The sequence below is a fragment of the Gekko japonicus genome, unplaced genomic scaffold, assembly GCF_001447785.1.
Source record: "Gekko japonicus isolate JY-2015 unplaced genomic scaffold, Gekko_japonicus_V1.1 scaffold2791, whole genome shotgun sequence".
In the NCBI taxonomy this organism is placed as follows: domain Eukaryota; kingdom Metazoa; phylum Chordata; class Lepidosauria; order Squamata; family Gekkonidae; genus Gekko; species Gekko japonicus.
The window spans coordinates 141467-168540 of NW_015170973.1; the positions used below are offsets into that span (position 1 = coordinate 141467).

Genomic DNA, 27074 nt, shown 5'->3' on the forward strand with positions numbered 1-27074 from the left:
CCCAGGGGTCATTTCGTAGAAAAAGAGCTACGGGAACTCATTAGCATAACTCATTAGCATATGCCACATCCCCTGACATCAGGGGCCTGGCGGTGGACCTGCAAGGCTGGCGGGAGTGCGAGGAAGCCCTGCCAAGGCCCTCCCTGGCCCCAGGCAGGCAGGGGTGGGAAGAGGCAGGGAGGAAGCAACTTACCCTCCCTCTTCTCCTGTCTCCTCTTGGCTGAATGAGGGCCGGAAGTGAGGCGGCCGGAAGCAGGGGGCGGGGCTTCATTGTGTGCCCCGCCCCCCACACCTCACCCAGGGAAACGGCAATCCCCCGCGATCCCCCCGAATCGACCTCTGATCACCCCAAATTATGAAAATGGTGTTGTGCGGCAATTTAAAGATTAACGTTTTGTTAAGGCAAAACAATGCGTTAATCTTTCAGATCTTTCTGAAAGATGTTAAGGCAAATCAATGTGTTAGTGTTTTTGACTTTTTGTGGTTTAGAATTACATTGAGGCCTATTCTATCCAGGAAGAAAACCTCAGAATCCTGGATTCCACTACCCATTACACTCAGAACATATGTTGAAAATCATCCTTCCAATGCTGGTCACACACACCCTTTGGATTTTAAGAGTCCGAATTGAGATGTGCAACATCAAAACATCTAGCGGTAGAAAATAATAATTTAGTAACATGACCCAATCTAATTTGTCAAAAATCAGTTTCTAGTGGGTTAAGTGCTGCATTCAGTGCAGCAGTAGTTGATGCCAGCTGCGCCAATGCCAGCAGCAGCCAAACCCATCAGAGCTTGAAACACACTAGAAGTCTAGTTTCTGTCTCTATGAATGCAGAGTTCTACATGTTGCACAGTAGCTGGATTATTCACTGCTTATCAGATCTGAAAGACAAACTGACCTAGCTAAAAGAACAAAGCAAATATAAACAAAGCAAAAGAAATTAAACAAGCAAACTGAATCATTTCCCTAGATAGACCTGCATCTTTATCTATAATTCTATTCCATTTCTATTTACTGATCCATTGGGTATTAAAAATAAAACTACAATAAAAAGGAAGTCCTGAGGAAGAGCCAGGATTGGAGTTCGTGAGGCTTATTGTTAGCTTTCATCTGGGCCAAGAATAATCCAGAACCAACAAATAACCTAGAACCGATTTTAGGTCAAGAATGAGCTAGAACTAATTGCATGAGATTGGTCTCAAATACAAACACAGTAGATTTATGGGGAATGATCTCAGTCCTGCATCCTAATATGAGAATTTCAGATACTTAGAAGTTACTCATAATGACTCGGGAATGATGGGAGGGGTTGGTGGATCTGTCACTTTCAGATTTCTTGAAAATCAACCTCCGGCAATTTCTTTCACTCACATACAGAGCCTGCTGACACAAGGAGAACCAAACATGTAACTTACGCCATCATGATGACACTGAAGTCTAACCAGTTCCATGCATCACGAAGAAAAGTGAAACCGTCTATGCAGAAGCCTCTTGCAATAATTTTCACAAGTGATTCAAATGTATAAATACCAGTGAACGTATACCTGTTAGAGCCAAGAATGACGGAGCAGAACAGAATACAACTTGTTAGAAGGTATGTCCTAACTTCCGTGCCCACCCCCAAGAAATAGCCAAATATACAAATCAAACTTTCATATTTGAAATTTTATAGGGTGGCATTTATAACAAAAGAAGACTGGTTGCAATTTTTTAAAACATTGATTTTAAATAAGTCTTTGTCCCTTGGATTCTATAATTTTGACTGCATAATGCTTTCATGGGGTTTTGACAGACATTGCCAGAATCTGGCTGACATAAGCAACAGCCCTTAAATTGTGACTGGCTGATCTGAAGCATAGGTATTGTCTGTGGTAAAAGGCTAGGCAGTGGGGGTTCCTGGCATATTTGGATGGCATCAGGAGGGTCTATGCACCTGGCTATAGCATAAGGTTAGGCTCACACTCCTGTCTCTGATTCCACTGCTGTGCCACATGCCAGAAGCAGAACTACATCAAGGACATAAACTAGAGTGGCATCGTCTCGTGCCATGCAGCTGACATACTTGCCTCTCCCTCCCCAATTGGCTACCACTGCTCTAAAAGATTAAGCAAAACATTTTCAGAAATTCAAAACAAAATCAGTTTTGTTACTTACTCCACCTGCTTCGACCAGTCCGGTGGGTTACTAAAAGTCATGAACACACAGTTCGTCAAAATAGTGCACATAATGATCATGCTAAATACTGTAAAGGAAAGTCAAGGAAGAAGGAAACATAGCATATTGCATATTCAGCTGCAAATTAAGAAAAGTCCCCTACTAAAGTTCTTTTTATTACACCTGGTAGAAAACCCCAATATTCTCATCAATGAACACATGAAACTGCTTTATACTGAATCTGGCCTGTTTTCTGTCAAGCTCAATACTATTTCCTTTGACTGGCATCAGCTTTCCAGGGTCTTAGGTAGAGGGGACCAAATCTGAGATCATCTACATGAAAAACAGATGCTCTGCCACTCAGCCACAGCCCCACTGCTACAATAGAGTAGAATACTCTTAAGGCTTTGTAGTTAATTAATATAGGCAATACTAATGCGTTTCCCTGATCACTGGAGTCCTGGTCCTGTAGATCATTGTGCTGTGAGCTGCCAGATATGAGTGATACAATCCACCAAGGAAGTTCTAGGACTGCCCCAAAGTACATCTCTGGCATGCTATGGGCCATTCTTGGTTAACTAAGCTGACTTTGAGCTGCAGTACTACACTAGAACAGGACGAAGAGGTGCAAACAAAAAAAAGTACCAAATTGTGCACAGCTCTTCTGCATTACACTTTTAGACCACACCAGGTATACTGATCCTTTTAGACTTTCTGCTGCTGTTTAATCATACACTGCCATTCTTGATGAGCCGTTCCATTTAAGACTCCATGTTGTGTCTTGTATGTGGACTCACTGCTCCCTGTATAGAAAAAAATGTCTCACTATAAATACAAATTCACCATTTAAGGGACATGGGTTGTAGCTCATTCTTCTCCATGACATGCTCTGTGTATGTATATTTTTAAGTAATATGAGACAGCATTTGTACATATGATATCCATCTGCAATTTGAAATGCTGGGTTCCAGGAGGAACTGCAGCCTGCATTTCTCTCAGCTGGAGGTTTTGGTCTCATATGTGGAACTAGGGAGCCACTTCTGCACTGCCATTTTTATCACTCTTTTGTCCCTATTGCTTTGGGTTCCCCGCCGTTTCCACATGTGTTTCGCTCCCTCTGGGACTACTAGAGAGAGCAAAATACAATGGGGGAAAAAACCATGAAGCAACAGGGACAAACGAGTAACAAAAGTGACAGTGCAGATAGTGGCTGAAAATGCAAGCCTCAAGTTAAAAAAATTAAAATACAAATATACACACTGAAGGAGTTTCATACACAAGGACTGACAAAGCAATCCTAAACAGAGTTGTACCCTTTTAAGCCTATTAACTTCCACAGACCTAGCAGGGTGTGACCGATCTGAGGACCACATGGCAAATCATCTCTGAACCAATCTTACATTGTTATAGCAGGACAGAAGGTGGAAGGGAATCTGATTCTGGCCAAGTTAGGATTCACCTCTACATTACAGACTGATTCAACCCCACACATGAATCAATCTATCACCGAAGAGTGAAAACAAAAACATCACCTTTCACCTTTGGATATCACTGCTTAACACCTAACGTCAAGGCTGTAAAACTGTAATGTAAGCAGAGAACAGCTGATGCATAAATAAGAGTCCTTTCACCTTTGATTTCATAATACTTCACAGTGATCCTTTCAGGGATATGTCCTGGGCAATTCTCCAAGAGTACAGATCCAAAAAAAGATTCACCAGTTTATTAGAAAGGAACAATTAGGTTCTACATTTCTTAACATTTTTTTTTAAATTATAGAAACTCTGAGTGCCATCCCACTAAGGCACAGCAGACATCTGTAAACCATGCAAAATATACTAGATGTCTATGAAAGTAATTACACTATAAAATAAACAACATCATCAGTATCCCAACATTCATATGTTTAATTATCAATCTCACACTTTTCCTCCTGTCATACTTCTTGTCATTCTACACCAAACCGGTCAATGCTGTGGTTTGGAAATTATACTATAAACTTGAGTCATAGATACCCGGATTCTCCTGGAGACAATTGGTGAACACATTCAGAAAAGAAGCATTTCTAATCAATATTGAATCAGTTTCCTGAGTCTGGAAATGTTGTCCAGGCATTCAAAGGACATCCTGAATCATTCTTTTTCCTGTCAAGGGATAAGCAGCTTAACTGTCCCCCCCCCATACATTTTTGTGTTCAAAATCCCTCCATTCACAGTGCTTTTCAAAAGTGCTGGAAAGGAGGCAATCCTTAGTAGGGATGGACACAAACTGCAATTTTGCAGTTTGGTTCATGGTTCGTGGCTGAACCATTAACCAAACCATAAACTGAACTATGAACCAATATGTTGGTTTGCGAACTGAACTGGTTTGGATGGGCTTGTGACCCTGCTTTCTGTTCTCTGCAGCTTTTCAGGGAGCAGGAAGCAGGGGTTTAAATGGCTCTGAGCCTCACTTTCTGTTCCCTGCCAAAAATGGGGTGCAAGCAGAAAGCACGGCATGAAATGACTCTGAGCCATTCAAATGTCTGCTTTCTACTCCCCACTTTTTGTGGGGAGCAGGAAGCAGGGGGTGAAATGGCTCTGAGCCACTTAAATCAAACAGCTGAGTGGCGGGGAGCTGCAAACTTTCTGCTCCCCCACACTCAGCTAGGCTTACCAAATTCCGGCGGGGGAATTGTATTTCCTGGCAGGAGCCTCACCATGGGGACGGCTGCACACGCTGCACCCGCCGTCGCCAGGATGTGACGCTCCGCGTCGCTCTGGCAACGGGGCTGTTTGGAGCCCTGTTGCCAGAGCAGCGCATAGCGTCATGTCCCGGCAACGGCGGGTGCAATGCGTCTCGCCATCCCCACGGCAGGGATTCTGCAAAGACATGCGATCCCCCGCCGCGACTTGGCAACCCTAATACTGTTTGTCCGATGTAAGTTTACCTTTGATACTGTATGCTGTGAGCCACTGAGGAAGCATTTGTTTGGTAAGCCTACACTCAGCTATTTTTCATGAAAAGCAGAAAGCAGGGGTTTAAATGGCTTGGAGCCATCCCTGCTTTTTGCTCTTCACAAACTGCCTTAAAATTTGTGGAACTTAATGGTGGCTCTTTAGTTCATGAACATCGCTTCATGAATAACAAACCACCCAAAATTCATGACAAACTTTAGTTTGTGAGCCAGTTCATGCCCATCACTAATCCTTAGCAGGAAGACATTCAGAAAGAAATGGGTTAAATGCTATACCACCAGTCCTGAGTGCAGTCACCTGTGCCTGCTTTTCATTTAAATATTCAGAAGACTATTTTCATTATATCTAACTAGGAAAAAGGTCAGTTGTAGAAATAAATACAACGGCCTCTAGAAAGAGGCTCTGGGTGGGTGCCCCGGCCTTGGACACTCAGTGTCAATTTGCTGTGGCGACCTCAGCAGGGTGTAATGACACTGAGTCCACCATTTTCTCCAGAGGAACTGATCTCTGCTACCTAAAGAACAGTTGTAATTTTGAGTGATCTTGGCAACGATGGTTCCCCAGAAGGGAATAGTTGGATATTGGCAACGATGGTTCCCCAGAAGGGAATAGTTGGTTTGGAGGGTGGAGTCTATGGCGTTGTACCTGTCCGAAGTCCCACGCCTCCTGAAACCTCACCCTCTCCAGGCTCCTTCCCTCACATCTCCAGGAATTTCCCACCTGGAGTTGGCAACCCTATCTCCTTCCCAGCCAACCATCAACCTACCTTTATTTCCCCCTCAATCTTCAGCTTTCCACCCCCACACACCTGCAGCCTCTCCCGTGCTCTGAAGCCCTGACTGCTGCGTCACATTGGCTGTCATGTGGGGGCCACCTCAGCAGCATATAAGGATACAGAGCCTACCATTTTCTCCAGGGGAACTGATCTCTGCGATCTGGAAAGCAGTTGTAATTCTGAGTGATCTCCAGCCCTCACCTGGAGATTGGACACATTTTACCTCAGAACAGCAAAACTGTTTAGAATGTTAGAGGCAAAAGCCAATCAAGTCGCATATGCAAACGACCTCTGTGTTCCGAGGCAGAGGCCAATGAGGCTGCATATGCAAATAACCTCTGTGTTCTGACTGGCTATGGGGGGGAGAGGAACAGCAAAATGTTTAGAATGTTGGAGGCAGGACTCAGGCAAAGCAGCCAGTGGATAGGGAGACCCTCTGAATGACAGATCAGAGAGCGAACTGATTTTGGAGCGTGTGGAATGTTCTAGAGAAGTGCCACCACCATTCAGCTTTTATTTATAAGGGAAATTCTGAGACATAGCCCTCCCCAATGCCGAGTGAAAAATCTACAAAATAAGGCCATATTGAGATGGGTGGGGATTTATCTACAAACTTGGGGAAATCCCCAGGTTTGCAGAAAAATTCCACAACATGAAAAAATGTGATTTTTTAAAAAAAGACAAAACTTGTAAGAGTTTGATATATAAATCTGAGATGACCCCTGGGAGAACAGAGCTACAACGTATTCTATTGTTCAGTGAAATGACACTGTGGCCCCGGTCACACTGGGGGGAAAGGTGCAGCTGAAGTGCAGCTTTTTTGAGCCGCATCAAAAGAGACGTGCAGCGGCGGGATCAGACAGATCCCCGAGCCGCCGTGTAGGTTGCTCCCCGGCATGATCAGATGCCAGGGGTGGGAAGCCACAGATTGGTGAGCGAGGCAGCCCACTGCGCATGTGCACACATGTGCAGTTTGGCCAGGGAGCTCACGGGTGCGCCGGCGATCCCACGGCCGCCTCTGCTGCGGATTTTCAGGTAGGTAGTAGTGTTTTGTAGGGAGTTTTTTGATCCGCATCTCCAGCCGGAAGAGACGGATCGGGGACGGGTGCGCACCGCTTCCCAGACGTTGCAGTGTGATCGCGCCCGCTTGCTGCGCCCCGATCCGTCCCTCTCGTGGATCAAAGCCTCCCATGTGACCGGGGCCTCATTCTATGATTTTTAAATACTCTATGATACCATTTATTCCCCAAATGTTCATGATTTTTAAAATATTTTCATTGGTTATTTAGATTGATAGCATCCTCCTTGGAAGCTTTGTTTAATTCCCCTGTAGGTTGCAATTCATTTTTATCCTGGACCCTGGCACATGATTAAGAAATGCCTAAAGGCACCTATTGAATGCTTCAAAGTTAAATTGTAGAAAAAAAGTTAAGAGCATTTGTTGTGATTTTTCTATACATTACAAGAACTACAGTCAGGTCATCAGCACAGCACAGTCACAGGCATACGCCGTTCTTAAAATAAAAAGCAAAGGCATCAGTGCTTTTGGCTTACTTATCTACTACACAAGAACATACAGTTGTAAAAACAACAACAGCATGGGTGGACTAGGAAGTGAAAATGGGTCTGCAGCAAATCAAGATGATCAGCTCCTACAGTACTAATGATGGGCATTGGCTCACCCATTTCTTCCTCCCCCAGTCTGGCAGCAATACAGGAGGAGGCAACTGGTAAACTGACAGATCATCACTGCCACTGAAGGGTCTGAGCCAAGTGGTGCCTAACGCACTGGCAGATTTGCTGTGGCTTGGCTTTCTTTGCTGCTATCAGTCTTCTGGGGCAATGGGCAAATGGGAACTTTCCCTTATAAGTTAAATAACCAACCCTGTTAATAACAGGTATCCAGTTTGAAACCAAGTGAGCTGGCCAGAGATGTGCATGCTCCTGAGGGGTAATCATACATGGTCTGAAATGGTCCATGAGTGGAGCTCCACTTCCCTCCTCAGTCCCCTTGCACCCCTCCTGAAATCCTGCCCAAGCTACAGGGGACCTCCAGGAACAAATGTGGATATAAGGGTTTGCAACGGGAGGGAGGGATTGACAACAATCCCCATTCTGCCTGTGGAAGCAACTTGCACTGGTGGAAACAGGCCATAGGGTCCACCACTGGGAGCATTTAATATTTATTATTTATTTATATAGTGTCCTCAGTGTACATAATTACAATGAGCACAATATTCAGGAGTACCTTCTTAGTATGCAAAGCGCCCAGTGGGGATGGGGGCAAAGGTGTCTGTCTCTTGTAGAATATAGAGGTGACTTCTAGATTTCAAGGACCTGAGAATTGTAGTCTGTCTCTGACAAAAGGAGAAAAAGCACCCAATCTGCACAGGTTGCCAGCTGTACTTTTGGGTCATGCCGAGCATCCACAAAAACCTTGTTTCGTTTTCATGAACAGAAGTATGGTAGTTTTAAAAAACCAAAAAATTATGGCACCAGGGTTTTTTTGGGGGGGAGGGATTGGGGGAGGCCTGGATATTTTATTCTGGATATTTTAACACTTTTCCAAACAGTAGAACTCCCTGTTGACCCAATATTTTCAACAATATCCAGCCCTGAGATAATCCAAACTACTCTGGGAATTTGTTCCAAAGTACCTTAATTTTTACTGTTAGAAATTTCTTTTACTGTATTGCTGGCCTCTATGACTCCCTCCCCATGGTCAGTGGGACTGTGGAGCATGAAGACCTGCATCGAATGGGCTTGACTGATGTGGTGGAATGTTATGGAGGTCAGAGGGAGTTGTTGTCATGGGGAAGCCATTTTTTCAGTGGTTTCCCCATGCCAAATGTAGTATGTACTCTGGTCTTAACTCACTCAGATCCAATAGCAAAACCTTAGACCCAAATGTTAATATGTCACAAATACACACACATACATATGACCTATGCCACTTCTATCAATATAACCTCCAACTGAGTTACCTAGACATTTTGAATATCCTTGTGACATATCTATACCATTACATATTGGATGAAAGACATGTATACCACACGTGCCATACTTTTTTTAAAGTCAGCACCAGAAACAAGCAAAAGCAGAAAATACGGGGACTGAATGGGCAAATTATACTGTTTTTAAAAGGATATGAATGTATCAAAATTTTAATAGCTATTCTCCTAAGCAGATTAAAAGGACTTAAAATGTACAAGGCAGGCGTGGCACTAAATCGGAAACTCTGTTTAGTACTACAAAGGTCTGTAGAAAAAAAGAGAGAAAGAAAAGATGTTATACAGTACTACAAAAACAATCTATAGATCATCTCTTGTCTTTCAATCCAAAACTGCATTATACATGGCTGATATTAATACTGTTTTAAAATATAGTTGTATTGGTCATGTTAAGCTGTCATGAGCTCCTCTTTACACTGGAAATATGGGTTAGGGTTAGCAAACAAACAAGTCAGGATCATTACAAAACAAATGAACAAATCAGGATTATTACAAAACAAAGATATAAATATGAAGAATCTTCAGTCATAGAGCTGTTTCTAAATATAATTAGCTGATAGATGAAGGTAATAGCAATATGGACTATGCCGCTTTAGGTGGAAAGTCATATTTCGAAAGGCTTTCCAATGTTGAAAACTGGCCACATGTAGTAAGCTAGTGTGTCAAGGAGGCCGATTTAGAGTAGCCTTCTCTTTTGTGCTGACTTACCATAGACCAGGGGAGTACTGAAAAATACAACCTATCCCCACCTACAGTTTGAAATAATATAGCTCAGAATTCTTCTTACATATGATATAGATTAATCTCAACTAGGAGGACCCAGCTAACATCAACAATAATTTCTATCTACCTTGTCTTGCTCTTTCCTAGTTGACGAATGCTTTTAATTTTTTTAAACTGAGGACTCCATACTTTTCTACTGTTCCTCATGTTGCTTTGTGTTTGTTGGGCTATTCTGATGTGCTATTAATGGTCATATAACTAAGAACGTAGTTAACACATACACTTTTGGGTGGAGAATTAATCTGGCCCTTTGAAGCAACAGTCTTCAGACTGGAAAAGGGCACTGACTCAAATCCAGGTTCAAGGAAATGTCACAAAGAAACCCAGGCTACCAGGATCCATACACACCTGCAACCCTGGATTGCCTTACCTCTGTAACCCCATAGTAGCTGAACTCCTCAGCTCTGCGGGGCATTGATGCATGCACAGATAATGCACAGTTTCAGATGAGCAGAGCATGCACCCATCCAGTGTTCCCTCTAAGCTGAGTTAGTGTGAGCTAGCTCACACTAACTCAGCTTAGAGGGAACATTGCACCCATCCCTTTGAAATTGTGGAGTAATGGCACACACTCACAGGCCATTCCTTAACATTGAAAAAAATGAACCAATGGCTTTGTTCAGATTTAAAACCAATGGCCAATGTCAGATTTAATGAAGAGCCATGTTTTATGTGTGGTTTGTAAAACCAGAATACAGCTCACAATGAAACTTCAAATTCTAATTTGTCTTGACAAATGCTGGTGTCATCAATCTAGCTCTTTTCCCCACCTCTTCTGCAGAGAACCAATGACATGGCAACATACATAATAATAAAAAAGCAACACTAGCCATATTGACTTGTGTCTCTATTCAGAACCTCTAGAGAGCACAGGGTGTGATATGGTTCATGATTCACCTTCTTAACTTGTGCTGTAGTGACCACGAATCTAAATAAACCCATTTCAAAAGGACCATATGGTTGCCAATTGTCAATAGCACTACAAACACACTTTTGTGTTTGACTTTTGGATATTTATGTCATTTTGTTTGGCTATCATAGAGTTTTGTATCATACTGGAATGCCTGTCATTACAATGGACAAGAATCAGAGGGAGGGCCAGTGTACAATTATGACCACTGGGATCTATGCACAAAGACCCATGATATACCCACCAACACATTACATAGAAGCAAAACAGAGTTTTCCATTGACTTTTTCTCAAGGAGGAACTGAAAGCAACCAGAGCTCCGTGATGAGCATGCCTCCATGCTACATAAGTATGCAAACAAATATTTATCACATAACTCTTTACATTTTAATATACCCTTAAAGGATATTAGGTGTACAGTGATTGAATCGCTTTTAATATTTTGTCTTGAGTCACAGTAAGAATGATGATCGATGAACGACGTTATTAACAACAACAACAACAAAAACAGTAATAATAAATGTAGTGTGTAAAGTGACACAATTTCAGTGCTGCAGTAGCTTATAATTACAGTGACCCTTCAAGATAGCACAGATTAGGTGCCCTGACCTGGATAGCCCAGGCAAGCCCAATTTCATCAGAACTTGGAAGCTAAGCAGGGTCGACTCTGGCAAGTACTTGGATGGGAGACCTCCTTGGAATACCAAAGGTGGGAGGCAGGAGCAGGGTTTATTCAGTCACCTCTCTCTGAATATCCTCCAGGCCCCCAGAAGGAGTCAGTTGCTAGAGGTTGCCATGACTTCCAGGTGTGCACACACATGCACATATGAACCAAAGATAGCACAGATTAGGGGAGGTTAGTTGCTGGGCAACATCTAGACCATGCTATGATATGGTGAAAACAACCCCTCCCCCAAAAAGGGAGGTTGAGCACTAATAAGAAAACTGAAATGGTTAACAAAAGATGTATTTTTTTAAAAGCTCTATTTAACAGTCAGTTTCTCAAACACACCAAGACCATGAAAATCCAACCCTTGTCAGAAGTGATGGACTGCTATTTGTGTGACAAAGGAATGTGATGTGCTCAATAGATGAAAGTCCATTGCAAAATATGCATACAGGTAGTATCTCCTATTCTCTACGAGCTGTGTCAGAGATAATGCAGAGATGGCAACCAAGTCCTGTTATGTATGTATTTCTTTCAAAAGACACTCCATCTTTCTTTCCCATACAGAAATTCAGAACAGCATCAGGACAGCCATAATATTACAGTGAAACCTATACAATGAATACACTAATTTTATCTAACAATAAGATAGATAGCTCTGTCCCAATAAGCAAAACAGGATCACCTACGAACAAGAACTAACAAGAAAATGAAATGGTTAAAACAAAAGATCTAAAATGGTTAAAGTGGTTAACAAAAGACCTCAGTGGCCACAAGCAAGCCAAGCCCCCATGACATTACCAGTGTTTTCAGGGGCTCAGCTCAGACCTGCATGGTAGTGACGGAGGTCTGGGCAATGACAATGGGAGTAACATTCACATCCCATCTTCTAATACCTCAGGTGGCCAGGAAAAAACTGAATCCCTGTGGTGTATCAGTGCCTGTCTCACTGTGGCTTGACTGGAGTACAGGCTGTGCACAGAACCATGGCAGCAGTAGGGAAATTGCAGTAGGGAAAATGGGACAAGAAAGTCTTCAGTCTGTCCTGTGAGTGTTAAACTTCAGCCTACCCAAAGGGGGAAAAGAAACTGAACTCTTGAACTTCTCTTGACTCAGAAGAGCAGTGGGTCTCCTAAACTTGGTATTGAGACTGAGGGTAGTTAAATGTTAATTAAAGCAGGGGGAATAAAGTGTAAGGAGACTGAGACACTGAACAAACAACTAAAAGAAACAACTAAAAGAAAGCCAACCCAGATTAATTCAATTGCACTCAAATCTAATTTTTACATGAACAGAAAAACTTGGAAGGTCAGGTATTTGTGGGCTTCTCAAAATGAAATGATCACAATACTTAAGGTAGCAGTCCTTTAGTGCATGTACTGAATTTACCAAGTACAAATTGCACAGCACTGCGCTCAGTTCTCACTGATCTCCACGAGACAGACGTCATTAATTGAGACTGACCAGTTGATAGCAGAAACCAAACCAGGGTGGCTTTAGTGATTCTGAGGCCCTGGCCAAAAGTCAAGGATAGGACTCCAGAATCACTCCCACCACCTGGCTGCTGCACCCCAGGGCCAAGCAAGGGGTGGCCCTTGTACCTGTGTGATGAGGGTGGGAGCCAGCATCACCACGGAGCCATCATCACCACGGAGCCATCATCACCATGGGAGCCAGGGCAGCTGCCTGGGCTGTCCATTGGCTAAGACCATCCCCAGAACCAAATCTAGTTCTTCTGGGCACCAAGCTAGGTCATTAACCATTCATTAACTATTTCTTCTCTTGTTATTCAAGTGCAACAAACCTTTGAATAGAAGCATGGAAGTGGACCACATATTGTCTGGTGCTTGAAGGCCACAACAAGCATTAAGATTACTGTGGTGTCCGCTGGCCGCCACTGGGGCCACTGAGTATCCCAGAGCTTGACTCTGGGAGAACAATAGGGACTAGGCTCCTAGTCCCTCCACAGGTGAGCCAATGAGCACCGTGGTGGGAGATTCAAACCCACCAACGGGGCTCAGGGGTGTGTCTCCATGAGTGTATATAGTTGGCCTGCTGGCCGTTAGCGGCATCTCTTGTTGTGTACCAATAAAGCGTGCTATGCACTATGCCAGTCTTTGTCCTTCATCCATGCGGCAAACCCACTACAGAATAATTACACTTTCAATGTTCAAAATATTTCATATACGTACATTATCTTGTTCTAATCCTTCCAACATAGGCCAGTATTGTAGTGAATCCAATCAATATTAACAGCCCAGCATATCTTAAACAGAGTGTTGTCCTGCTAATGCAGTTAGTCATGCTTGGGGCTGGCGGCCTGGAGACTAGCAGTCCCATTAAAGAAAGTGAAGATCAAATTGAGCAAAAAGATAGTTCTGAGGGAGTGGATGAAAATGTGAATACAGAGGCTATAGTAGCATCTGTGCTATGCCTTGAGCAAGTGAAAGACAAGGAGGCTTAGATACAGACTAGCTTTCCCACAGGACCAAGGATTTCTGCCTGTGGAGTGCAGCTTTCTCAACTCCCCCCCCCTGTGTCAGACCAAACGTCTCCCAGGAACAGGACTTTGGGTGGGTATTTTGTGCTGCCAGTGGAGGAGAGAAGATGAAAAACTCACACTCTATGGGTGGAAGTCCTTGTGCCCGTGGAAGCATTCGTCTGGATCCAAGCCAAGAACTGCGTACAATGGGGATAACTCAGTGCAGTCCTTTTTTCAGCAACTTGAAAATGAGCTTCTGCTTGTGCAAGAACACTTACGCAAGCAGAAAAGGACTGTAGGATACAGGCTGCTATTATTATCATCTCTATATTGCAGCTGGGAGTGGCTTGCCTAAGGTAAATTTATGACAGAGATGAGCGTCGAACTGCCAACCTTGTGGTCTTAGTCACTACATTACCTCAGACTCTGGCCTCATTCAAATGTGCAGAAATCCATACACACTCCAGTTTTTTCTGGAATTGTACCACCGTAGCCATTAGATGGTAGATCACAGATTTGAATTTTTCCCTCTACAAAAAAAGCTTTCTGCACATTGAAAGCTGGCACATAAGGAACAGGCTAAGGTAATTCCTAGTTTTCTATATGGGGCTGGTTCACACACTAATCCAGCGAAGAAACTCTTCACGGGGTAGGGGGAAATGAAAACAAGGGTAGGGTTGCCAGTCTCCTGGTGTGGCAAGAGACCTCCTGCTGGAAATCCTTTTTGTCTGCTGCTGCTCTGAGCAGTGGTAGGAGAAAAAATGCACCATGTCATGCATGATGAGATATTACTTCTGGGGAAAAACTTGAAGTGATGTCACATCCCTTTAGGAATGGCCAGAATCTCTATGGTTTTACCATAGAGTTTCTGGTGATTCCTGGATTGATGTGATGTCACTTCTGGGTCCCCCCATTTTCCTAGAACAATGGGATGTCACTACAGCATGACTTCACTTCCATTTCTCACCCAAAGTGACATCATTATGTACGCAACACTGCGTCCCAGCCCCCAAAGCTCCTGGTGGTTGCCTGGGAACCCTACCCTGGGGGACTATGGAGCTGATGATATTAGTTGTTTTCATACGATATACAGGTTGGGTCTGGATGGTGCGAAGAAAGATTCCTCCCTATCTAAAGGTACATGATAGAGCAACCTTATCTGAAACTATATAGGTTCAATACATGTAAGAGAGACTGCCCAGAAACCCTATGTATATTGCCTTAAGTTCTATCCTGGAAGAAAGGTGGAATATAATCAAATAAATGTTTGAATAGAGAAGGCAAGCATCAGATCCATATCTGCCTTCCTTGCTGCATTCCACTTGAAACTCAATTACCTTCGTTTACATAGTTTCTAAAAAGAGTTTCCTCCCACTTTGATCACTTTTAGCATAGTTGCATTTCTAAGTCCTGTTCAATCTTTAAATGAATTAAAAAGTGACGGGACTACAGTTGTGCTATTGGTAGATGGAGTGTTAGGAGAAACTGGTGAAGATAGGACCCTATTAGTTGTCCAGTGAACACACAAACTAGTATAGAGGTATCCAAGAAGAAGAATGCCAGGCCAAAAATCAGGAATTGCCACGAGAGAAAATGTAGAATTGTTATGTGAAGAATCTGGATTAATGCACTTGTTGATCTGATTTATAATTCAGGCCTGCCATGGACATCAGCATCCCCATGGCAAGTTCACCCCTTCCTGCCATACCACTTAGTGGAACTCATTGTGTTGAGTTAGAGCAACTGTACAGTGAGTTGCTTTGCCTGTGATGGATAGTAATGCCACTTTCTAGCAACGACACGGGCTCACATGATGAATTTTAATTGATTATATGGCTGGGATGTTCCCAATGGGGATACTGATAATGTATAGCCCAACGCACTAAATGGCTCTAAGTTACTAACAGTGCAGTCCTAAACAGAGTTCACCCTTCTAAACCCATTGACTTCAATGGACTTAGAAGGGTTTAACTCTGGTTATGATTGAACTGTAAATTTCCTATCCATCTTAGTTTCCTCATCGATAAAACATAGATCTGTTGCAAGACCCATGGATACAAAGAAACATTATTATCTGCTCAGCTTTGGGGATACAATAGGAGAAAATGCTGCCACCCAGTTATGATGCCAGTCTGGTCTCTATCAGTCATTCTTTTCCAATAATGCAATAAAGCCATTAAAACATATTTAGTTAGCAAAACGTCTCCATTACCCAAAATCTAGTCTCAATGAATACTTTAAAAAATCCAACTCTTTCAGATATGTATGTCAATTATTCCCAGCAAGAAAAAGGGTGACTAGATTTTCTGAGGAATGACCTAGTATAGTTGCCAAAAGTGAGGTAAATCTTTAATCTCTAACTCCTTTATAAACTTCAACCTTGTTGAGCCTATGGCCAGCTTTGGAACTTGGGGGAAGAATAGAGGATGCCACTGCAAAATGGCTGCCATTAGAAAATGTTGGGAGATACCAAGCCAAACATCTTCCTCTGATGGCGGCAGCTATTTCTGAATGACTGCTCCCTGGAGAACCAAAAGTGATGCCTCTGTTCCAGTGATAGGCAGGACTGGCCCTCTGATTTGGAAAAGAAGCAAGTAGGTGACAGGACCCATATCAGTAGGCATCATGTTGGGAATCATTGGGATACAGTTTCTATTACCCCTGCCACCACAAGGACAAAAACTATAATTTGAAGGAATTTGCTTGTAATGACCCTCAATGTTTGAATATGGCAAAATGTTTCAATGTACTAATATAAAAGCTCTCCTATAGTTCGGTACAGTTGATTTTTTTAAATAATTTGTACACTTAACTGCTGGAAAGTCTAGATCTAAAGCTGAAGACTATTTATGAGCCATAACACACAAACACTGATTACATCACAAATCCTTTGTTTGACAAGTAGTTGGGTCTTCATGCCAATCTGGTCTTTCCCCTATACACAGCTTTATAGTTAGAATTAAAACATAGAGCCATAATCCAGATCTCCTCTTCATATAATTGACGATGTCATTTTTTAAAAGCCTGGGCAAAATTTCAAACGTTCAAGTAGAAATGTTATTTCAAATTATTCAGAAAGGAAGGCCTTTAAAATGGATTTTAGAATTTTCGTGGGAAGATAAAAAATCTTGGAGAATGAATGCAGTGACGTTGAACTTCCCACATGGCCAATGCAGCAAAATCAGGAAACGTACCATTCTAGTTTTTGTGGGAAGAGACACAGCGTCTCCATAAAGAGCAGGAAGTTGGAGGAGGGGCTGTTAATCAAAACCATTCCCAGGGATGTTTATAGCTGATGGTGACCAAAATGATTTTAGAAAAAAAAACCACAACTGCTTATACAGTTGTGTTGTTCTCTGCAAGGCACATAAGTGGCACTGGCTGAGGCTTCCCACATATTTTTAAATAGCTTTGTTTGGAATATAAAGCACAAGCTTTTATGAGCCAGAATACGCTTCAACTGATGCATGGCTCAAGCCCTATTACGTGTGTTAGTCTTTAAAATGTCACTAGACTGTTGATTTTTGCTGCAACAGACTACCATGGCTACTCCTTTGGAATTATAAGCACACCACCACCCAACTGGTTTTAGGATAATAGCCCTCTACCCAGTATTCTAATTCATCTCCATTTTAAAAAATCTCAGACAAGAAGGCTGTCACTAACAAAACCCCTTGTGGCAAAACTATATGTTTCAGACCAAATGTGGGGCTTCCAGCCTTGTGTTTGCTTAAGACGAGGGGAAACTTTATCCACAGCTTTGGGAGATTTTAATACTATGGTATCTATGGCATGAAGAATAGATTCTTTTGAACTATGCTGCCGGAGAAGACTCTTGAGAGTCCCTTGGATTGCAAGAAGAACAAATCAGTCAATCCTAAAAGAAATCAACCCTGACTGTTCCCTGGAAGGCCAGATGATGAAACTGAAGCTCAAATACTTTGGCCACCAAATGAGAAGGGAGCACTCACTGGAGAAGACCCTGCTGCTGGGAAAGATTGAAGGTCAAAGAAGATGGGGACGGCAAAGGATGAGATGGTTAGACAGTGTCATAGATGCAACGAACATGAAATTGAGCAAACTTCAGAGGATGGCGGAAGACAGGAGGGCCTGGCGGGATCTGGTCCATGGGGTCACGAAGAGTCGGACTTGACTGTGCAACTGAACAACAACAACAACATCTATGGCATGTATCACGGGCCAGATACTTTTCCTGAAAGGCTTCTGCCAATGTACTCCTTTGTTTTCAATGCTACAATGACAGTTTTATTGTTGAAGGTTGTTTAAATCTGTCATGCCTGCTGGGCTGCTATTGGCCAATGGACACTGAATACTTCGCATCCAAGGCATGACAGAGAAACAAAATGTGGGTTTGTGAGTAAGGATTATGGGTAACTCCAGGGCCAGCTCAAGGTAGTTTTATTTATCTGTTGGTATTGTTCTGCTGTTATGTTGGAAGCTGCCTTCAACAGGTTCTGGAGATGCAGTATACTATAAATGAATGGGTGAGTGAGTGAATGGCTGGCTGGCTGGCTTTTGTAGTGAAACAGCCCTGGTTACAAATGAGGTGATGGTGGCAAGGTGTATTAGTGAGAGAACACAGCAGCTGAGGGGATGGGTGTTAATTCACTTGGGTGTATTTGTCATTTTCATAGCAGTTATAACCTCAGTAGTATAATACTGATACTAACCCTCATAAGCACTACATAACTGAAAAAGCATTATGGTCATTTCCAAAAGTAGTTATCACCACTATGCTGCTGAAGGGTGTTTTATATGATCATAAGTGCATCTCTATTACTTCTTAAGCTGCACTTTCTGTTCAACCAATGACTAGCCATTAGTGGTACACTATCTTTGGTATTATGCTCCCTTACCAGGAGAAATTCAGAGCCATTGCCTCAGAAAGACAGCACGTGTATTTTTAAATAAACATATGTTGGCCTATGCATTGTTTTAAAAAGCAGTAGCATTTGAATATATACACAGATCTTCATGCTCACATAAAAAAGAATATGACCTGGTTTTCTTTCAGCTTGGTAAAGACTAAGCTACAGTTCAAAGCATTTATCACCCCTTACTTTCAAAAAGAATCTATCTTCTTTACATGTGTATGTGTTTTTCCCCCAAAGTGGGGGGCTATCTATGAACCACAGATATAAAGGAGATTATAGAAGAAGCCATGGAGTTTGGGTTTTGGTGTCAGCCCTGCACAACTTGTGACTCACCGAGTCAAGGTACAGCTAACCAGAACTAACCCTATATGGTGGCCTCCCAAGTGACACCTTCTGCCTCCCTGTTTGTGTACTCCCAAGCAGGGAGTATAAACAAAAGGTTGGCTTAGGGCTACCAAATCGGGCCGGGGGGCGGGGAAACCCCCGCTTTGGAGGCCGGATTTCCGCCACGGCGGAATCGGGCCCCGGGGGAAACCCCACCCCCGCGTGCACATCACAGGGAAGTGACGTAATGACGCCGGGCACGCTGGGGGTGGGGCCACAGCCATTTGAGGGGAAAATATAGAGTTTCCCCCTCAAATGGCTGTGGCCCCGCCCCAGCGTGCCCGGCGTCATGACGTCACTTCCCTGTGACGTGCATGCGGCGCGCGCGCGAACACGCCGGGGGCCGGGCTGGAGTCCCCCGCCACAAGGGTAAGTGCCATTTGGCAACCCTAGGTTGGCTATTACCAGGCTGCAAGACATGGCTGTTGGATCACAAGCTGTACAAATCCAATCCACTCCCTGATTTGCTTAAGCTAAACCTGAGACACTATTGAAGAGGGGCCATAGCTATAGGGATGTAAAAGTACAGCCCTTTTCATTCCACCCACTTTCATTGCTGATGTCATTCCCTTCCTTGAACGCAATGACCTAGCAACGGTGATCCACGCATTGGTCACCTCAAGATTGGATTACTGCAATGCTCTCTACAAGGGGCTGCCCTTTTCCCAAACCTGGAAGCTGCAGCTGGTGCAGAATGCAGCGGCGAGGCTGTTGTTGTATCTTCCAATGCGGGAACACATCCAGCCCGCCCTAAAAACCCTGCAATGGCTGCTTATAGCATACTGGATACGGTTTAAGGTGCTGATTCTTACCTTTAAAGCCCTTTATGGCCAGGGACCCATTTACCTAAGGGACCGCCTTTCCCTGCAAAATTGCCTGGCTCTTCCAGGGCCTAAAGAGGCCAGGTTGGTTACAACGAGGACCAGGGCCTTTTCAGTAGTGGCCCCTCACTGGTGGAACGAGCTCCCAGAGGACATCAGGGCCCTGCGGCACCTCTTACAGTTCCGCAGGGCCTGTAAAATGAAGCTCCTCTGCCAGGCTTTTAAGTAGGGTGCCGCCTCGATTTCATTGCCCTGGCCCGACTACCAACTGTACTAACAGTTCCAACGGTGCCACCAACTGAGGCTTCATAGCTGGGTGGGAGCCTGATAACACCATTCAGTTGACAGTTGATATTAGAAGATCGCCATCTTTTATTGTAAGTTATGTTTATATGGTATGATCTTATATTGAGTGACAGTTTTAACTGGAATTTTAATGTATATTTATTGATGCTGTTAGCCGCCCTGAGACTGCCGCATGGCAGGGAGGGCGGGATATAAATGTAAATATAAATAAATAAATAAAATGTTATAATGTAAATAAATGTTCCTGTTATTTTCTCTTCTAACATTTTAATATAATTTTTGCACCTCTTATATGTTTTACACTGCATGTACGCAGTTGACACACCCAGAATGTTAAAAATGCATGCATTTTGCAATTTGGTGCAAGGAAATGGGAAATGAGATGAAAATAAAGACTCACGTTTGCTTTGCCCAAGTGAAAAGTGCCAATGCAACAAAGTTGCATAGCATTCCCAGTTAACAAAAAAATGTAAGAACATTAAGAAGAGCTCTGCTGGATCAGACCAATGGTCCATCTAGTCCAGCATCCTAGCTTACACAGTGGCCAACCAATTCCTCTTGAGGGCCAACAACAGGGCATAGAGGCTGAGGCCTTCCCCTGATGTTGCCTCCTAGCCCTGAAATTCAGTGGCTTAGTGCCTCTGAATGTGGAGGCTCCTTTCAGTCACCATGACTGGTAGCCTTTGATAGACTTATCCTCCATGAATCTATTTTTTAAAGATGTTTAAGGCCAATTCCTTCAGCACCAAAGCATTTGTTTCCTTTGAAAATGCAGACTTTCTCTATCTTTCTTACTATCTTAAAATACAATATTATAAAGAGTTAACAGAAGTGTCAGGTCAAAAGATGACATGGCGGTTGAAAGTGCCGTCAAGGTGCAGCTGTTTTAGGGCAACCTTGTATGGTTTTCAAGGCAAGAGACACTCAGAGGTGGTTTGCCATTCCCTGCCTACACATCACAACACTGGTATTCCTTGGAGATCTCCCATACCAGGGCCCACCCTGCTTAACTTCTGAGATTTGATGAGGGCTAGCCTGGGCTATCCAGGTCAGGCTAAAGATGGCACAGCTGGAGACCAGAAGAAAGAACAAAATTCAAAGAAAACCCCCTCAAAATTTCCTTTAAAAATCACTTATGTCTAAGAAATGCTTTCACATTCAAATAGATTCTTTGCAACATCTTGAGGCATCCTTGCAAGGATCAACATTGCAAGTGCAAAAACAAAACAAAACAAAATAAATTGAAGACTTTTGTTAGCATGAAAGCAGATGTCACGTATGTTTGGTTCGTGCCTTTGCAACTGGCACCAATTTCTACCCATCTTTCATTGCTTTCATTTGTACACTGCTGCACTCGATGCCCTCTCTTATCATTACTTCTCCCATTCTGAACTGAGATTCAGGGCCAAACAAGATGTGATATAGGGGGATCCCTGATAAGTTCCTGATCTAAATTTGCCTGCAAAACTGTACAATCCCCCCCCCTCACAAGGAGCTGACAGCAGGTTGGCGGAGGGGGGGAAACTGACAGGGCAATCCTACACAGACTTAATCTAGCCTAAACCCATTCATTTCAACAAGTATAGACCAGAGTAGCTCTGCATAGGATTGCATTGTCAGATGTGGGAATGGTTGCAGAAGGCAAAGGTTAAATACAGGTTACACACAGTGTAACCAAACAAAACTAGCAAGCCCATGAATTTGCTTCCAATCAAAATAAAGCACGGGAAATCCTAATGTTGGATTTCCCATATCACATCTAGTCTGGCCCATCTATTCACCAAAAGTGTTGCCACAATAAGACATCCAGAAGCTCAAGTTACTGTTATCTGGTTGCAAAGGAGTAGCTGGAAGCCCAGTTGGTAGGGGGGGAAGTGGATGGTAGGCTGTGCTTTAAGCCTTTTTGTGTTCATCGTTCAACTGCATGCTTCCCCCTCCGCAAAATCCCCCCATGTTTGCCGTATTACAGAGAAAAGTAAGTGCGTGAAGGGGAAGAATTAGGTAACCTGCTTGCCCACTGCTTCTCCCCTCTAAACTGTTTCTTGGACTGGTGACTGGGCCACCAAGATCCATGATCTGTTCTCAGTAATCTCAACAGTTCTCCTTCTCCTCCTATAACATGACTGTCTTATTTTATCAGACCTTGTTCTGTAACACCTGAGACCAACACAAGCCAAAGGTAATCCTTACCAACAGTTCCTTACTGTCAGCCAGTGGTAAATGATCAGTTCCCACAATCAACACTAGCTATCAGAAATGTGCATAAAACGCAATGTGAGCCTGCTTAGCCATAATCCATCCTTTTCGTTTAGCCAGTTACGTTTGCTAGGCTGAGGCATTTGGGACTGTTGCCAGACAAAAACCTGGTGGGTTTTGGTGTCTGACTGACTCCACGTACACATAATTCCATGTTTTTCACTCTGAAGCAGTTGAACTAGCGATAATAAGCATCAGCCCCTTCCATTCTGCACTCATGGTTACTATCACAAAGTGGCATTCTGATATCACCCCTCAGCATCCCATGAAATAATATGAAAAGCCCACTTGTATCATTTGTTGAGCCTGTTTTCATGACCAGCTTCCATAGATGAGCTGCTGCTTGCACTGACTATAAACTGTGAGTGCCATAAGCAGAGTATGTATTGTGATAGCTCAAAGCACATTCAGAACTTTGTGTGCCCTGAAGTTGAGCACATCACTGCTAGTATGGCTTTTTTGCATTTGCAGGGACGTGCCTCATTATATGCAGAGTTCTGCACACACTGTTGGCTATTATCATATAATCACCTTCATTTGTGGTGCTCTCCAACCTTTCCAGGTCCCAGACTCCCTCAGCTACTAGCTCATGACATTAGAGTCATGTGACAGAAGAGAGGGCTCTATAATTATGACACCAACAGTGTCAAGGCCAGGACTGTGGAAAGGAAACTAAGAGACCCAGGGACAGGAAGCACAAACTGAACACCAGACATACTGTAGAGAGACACAAGCCAAAGGTCAGAATCCTGGAGGAATCCTCTCCACCACCGAGTTATCTTCTCTCACTATATGGCTACTCATTTCAGCATGGGTTTAAAGAGAAGCAGGAGCTAAGGTAACCTTGTTCTCTATGCATTTGCACTAGCAGCGGGTCCTGTCAAATGATGACAAAATAGGGTAGCTTTATAGAAATTGTCTTCAACCCATGCTTTGGGACCCTCAGAGCCCCACCTGCTAGGTCATGAGCTGCTATAGAACTGTCATTTTTTTGCTGCTTTTTGGAAGGACTTGCTACTATTGTGCATAAGTAGAGAGAATGGCACCATACCTTCTGCCTCTTAATGGTGAGACAAGTTCACTCAGCCATGGAGAGATTTCATTTTTAATACAAGCAGTTCAGAGGCTCTGGCTCCTCTTTATTTCAAATGACTGAGATGTTATGTGGCTTCCTGAGGTTAAAGATAGGTCCTGGTTCTGGAAAGGTTGAAGATGATTGCTCCAGAGGGCCTGGTGGAACTCCACCAACCACTAGGGTCCCTCTGGGCAGCTGGTGGAGGGTGCGGGGTGAGCTTACTTGGAGCTAGGAGTTTCTTTACACATTTCAGCAACATGCCCACATGACTTCCAGTGTGACTTGGAAGTGACATAGGCATGTCGGGGACATTGGGGCAATGCTCTGGTTTTTGGGCAAAAACTCTATGGTATTATTAACTTCTACCATTGAGTTTTTGCCCCCAAACCAGAGTGTCGTCCTGATGTCCCCAATGTGCCTACATCACTTCTGGGTCACGTTGAAGTCATGTAGGCACGTCACTGAAATGTTGTGTGTTCCTCCCTTGTTTGGGGGGCAATTCCCCCCCACCAGCCAGCTGATCTGTGTCAGAGAGGTGGGGCCTGGCAGCAGGGGATCCCCACCCCCACTGGGGGGGTCTGTCTCTCTAGTCCCAACCCATGGGCTGGAAACAGCCTGCTACCAATACTGTAGATGGGTGTGAAAATGGTCTTACTATGATCCTATGATTATTACAGAGCTTTTAAAAACAGATCAAAAAAGTTAAATCATATCTCGATTCTTCAAGGTGTATCATTCATTTCCCACAAAATATGACAAAGTTTAAGGCTGTTTGCAAGGGAATCTAATTATATAACTTCATTAGAACCTTGTTTGGTCAGTCCAGATGGTATCCTAAGTTGGTGAAGTGGCTGACAAAGTGTTCCATCACCCATCCAGATCAAATGATGTTTGTAAAGCATCTGAAGTGGTGCTATAAATATGGCCCTGGAGTTATAGTGGGCATTCAGGCAGCCACTTCATCATGTCTGCATTTAACATCTTTCTCAACACCACAGGTTCTTTGGACAGAGAACATGTGTGTGAACTGACTCAACACCACCATCCCATTTCTCCTTCCTGGGTGAGATGGACTGATTATGTTTCCTGCAAAAGGAAGTTGTCCCTGTTCTCAACATTATTCGTCAGTTCGGTCTCAGACTTTTCCTACCTCCACACTAGATCTACTGCCTTGCAAAATGGTTTAAACTATGGAGCAAGCTATGTGTCCATTTTGCAATGCTATCAGTTTATCCAGCAAACCATCAGTTGCATTTCTTTATACTGAAAAAAATGAACATACAACCAAAAGGCAAAATCCATATTTTAAAAGCCCTTCAATAATGTCACTTTTGTTTCCTTTCATATGCAGCTGGACACACAAAGGAGACTCCAACCACCAAACCTGTAATTCCTTTGAGGATAAAAGGACCGTGTTTTAAATAGCCGGGTCTTGCTGACTCACTTTCTGTGTCATATAGTAAGGGTCAAAGTCCTCCAGTGGTACAGCAACCAAGCCTTTCGGGATGTCCCCATAGATGAAAGGCAAATTCTTCCCCGCCTCCAGGTCACTGTTTGGTTTTGGTTTGCTCTCTTCATCGTCATCTCTATGGCTGCTGTCTTGTTTAGGACGTTTCTTCTTCTTTTCTTCTTCAATGCGCTTGTCGATGTTAGCCAGAGACTCCGGAGTGAAAGGTCTAAAACTATCAGGGCCTGGTGGTGCAAGCAGCCGTGCTGCCATCTTTTCATCCTGCAGAAACTTCTTTAGTTATGTTGTGCCAAGGACAGGTCAGCTCTGCATGGAAGAGAACAGGAAAGAAATCACTTCAGAGCACAAGGATAAGACCAAGGGTCCATCTAGTCCAGCATTGTGTCCCCGGCAGCAGCTAGTCAGCCATGGGGATGCTCACAAGCAGAGTCTGCAGACAGCAGCCCTCGCTTGCTGACTTCTTCCCACCCTCTGACAGCTACACTTGGCTATGGTTAATCACCAACAATAGATCAATCTTCCATACATCTGTTGAGTCCCTTTTTAAATCCATCTAAGCCAGTGGCCATCGCAGTGAGTTTCACAAGTCAAATACTCATGGTGTGTAGTAATCCTTTCTTTTGTCTGTCTTGAATCTAGTGCTAAACAGGTTGGTAGGATGACCCACAGTTCTTGTGTTTCTATGAGAAGGATGAAAATTTCTCTCTATCCACTTTCTCTACATTATGCATACATTTGTGGACCACTATCATGTTGCCCTTCAGTTGCCTTTTTCCCTAAACTAAAAAGCCCCAGATTGCTTTAACCTTGCCTCATAGGGCAGGCACCCCAAGTCTGCGGTCCTTTCCATTGTCCTTTCCTGCACCTTTCCCCATGCTTCAATAGCATTTTTAAGAGGCAACAACCAAAGCCTTATACAGTATTCCAAATGAGGCTGCACCAAGGACCTGTATATGGCTATTACTATATTGGCAGCTTTATTCTGAGTTACTTTCCAGATGACCACTCGTGTGGAATTTGCTTTGTGAAACCACTGGCCATTTAGTCAACATTTTCAGCAGGCTACCCAGCACAACCCCAAAGCCTTTTTCTTGATCTGTCATCATCAGCTCAGACTCCATCAATGTACATCTGAAATTAGGACATTCAGCCTCAGTGTGCATCACTTCGCATTTGCTGACACTGAATTTCATTGGCCAAATTATTCCATAGCAATAATAATTCACCCAATTGAGAGAGGCCCCTCTGGAGTACCTCACAGCCCCCTTCTGTTTTCAACATCCTCAACAATCTGAACAACATCATGAACTATCCGAAAGTGTGCTGCATCACAGTTCACCTGCCAGTTCCAGTTCATTTATGAATCACTTAAATAGTACTGGTCCCAAAACAGATCCCTGGGAGACCCCAATGTCCATTTCCCTTTCCCACAAAAACTGTGCATTTATAACCACTCTCTGCTCCCCCTTTTTAACCAGTTACCTACCCATGAAAAGACACATATCTCATGCCTTTTAAGCTCGCCCAAAAAGCTTATTCAAAAGCCTTTGGTGAACCCTCTCATCAAATGCTTTTTGGAAGTCTAAGTATAATGGGTCACCCTTGACATTCTCAAATAACACTAACAGGTTGATGACATAATGACTTTCTTTTACAGAACTCATGCTGTCACCTCCTACACCAGATCCCAGGTTCCAATTAGAATCAAACTCAAGGTCACTTCTCCATTAGTCAGCTCCATGACTAACTGTTCTAGGGTATAACTATCATGTCAAGAAATGTCCTAGTTGTTGCAATTTGGGCATACATTTGATCGTTAGTGTGAGATCACGGTGGTAGTGCACTACAAGCAGTAACAGTGCCATCCTACACAGAGTTACTCTTACAAGCTTCTTTGCAGACCTAGTATTTCCATCCACACTAATTTCATGGGGAATTTGTTTCCTCCTGTACATTTTAAGTCCCGTCTTTCAGGTAGAGAACACCACCACTCACAAAAGAGCTTTATCTAGCCTTCCTGTAGAGGTTATATCAATGGATGACTATATCTCACTGATTCTCCCTATTCTTCAAGCCAATCACAGATAAAAAATGGTGGCAGGAGGTACGTATTTTTGAAAAGGAAA

At 43.4% G+C, this 27074-nt stretch overlaps 1 protein-coding gene across 1 annotated transcript in view; it reads right to left on the reverse strand.

Moving 5' to 3' along the window:
* Positions 1 to 25200, reverse strand: part of LOC107116930 (sodium channel protein type 8 subunit alpha-like) — a 110086-nt gene extending 84886 nt beyond the window's left edge. The window contains 5 exon segments of the mRNA XM_015418956.1: positions 1420 to 1548; positions 2159 to 2248; positions 9040 to 9127; positions 9130 to 9148; positions 24925 to 25200. Of these exon segments, the coding sequence (XP_015274442.1) occupies positions 1420 to 1548; positions 2159 to 2248; positions 9040 to 9127; positions 9130 to 9148; positions 24925 to 25200 (602 nt within the window).
* Positions 25201 to 27074: the final 1874 nt, after the last annotated feature.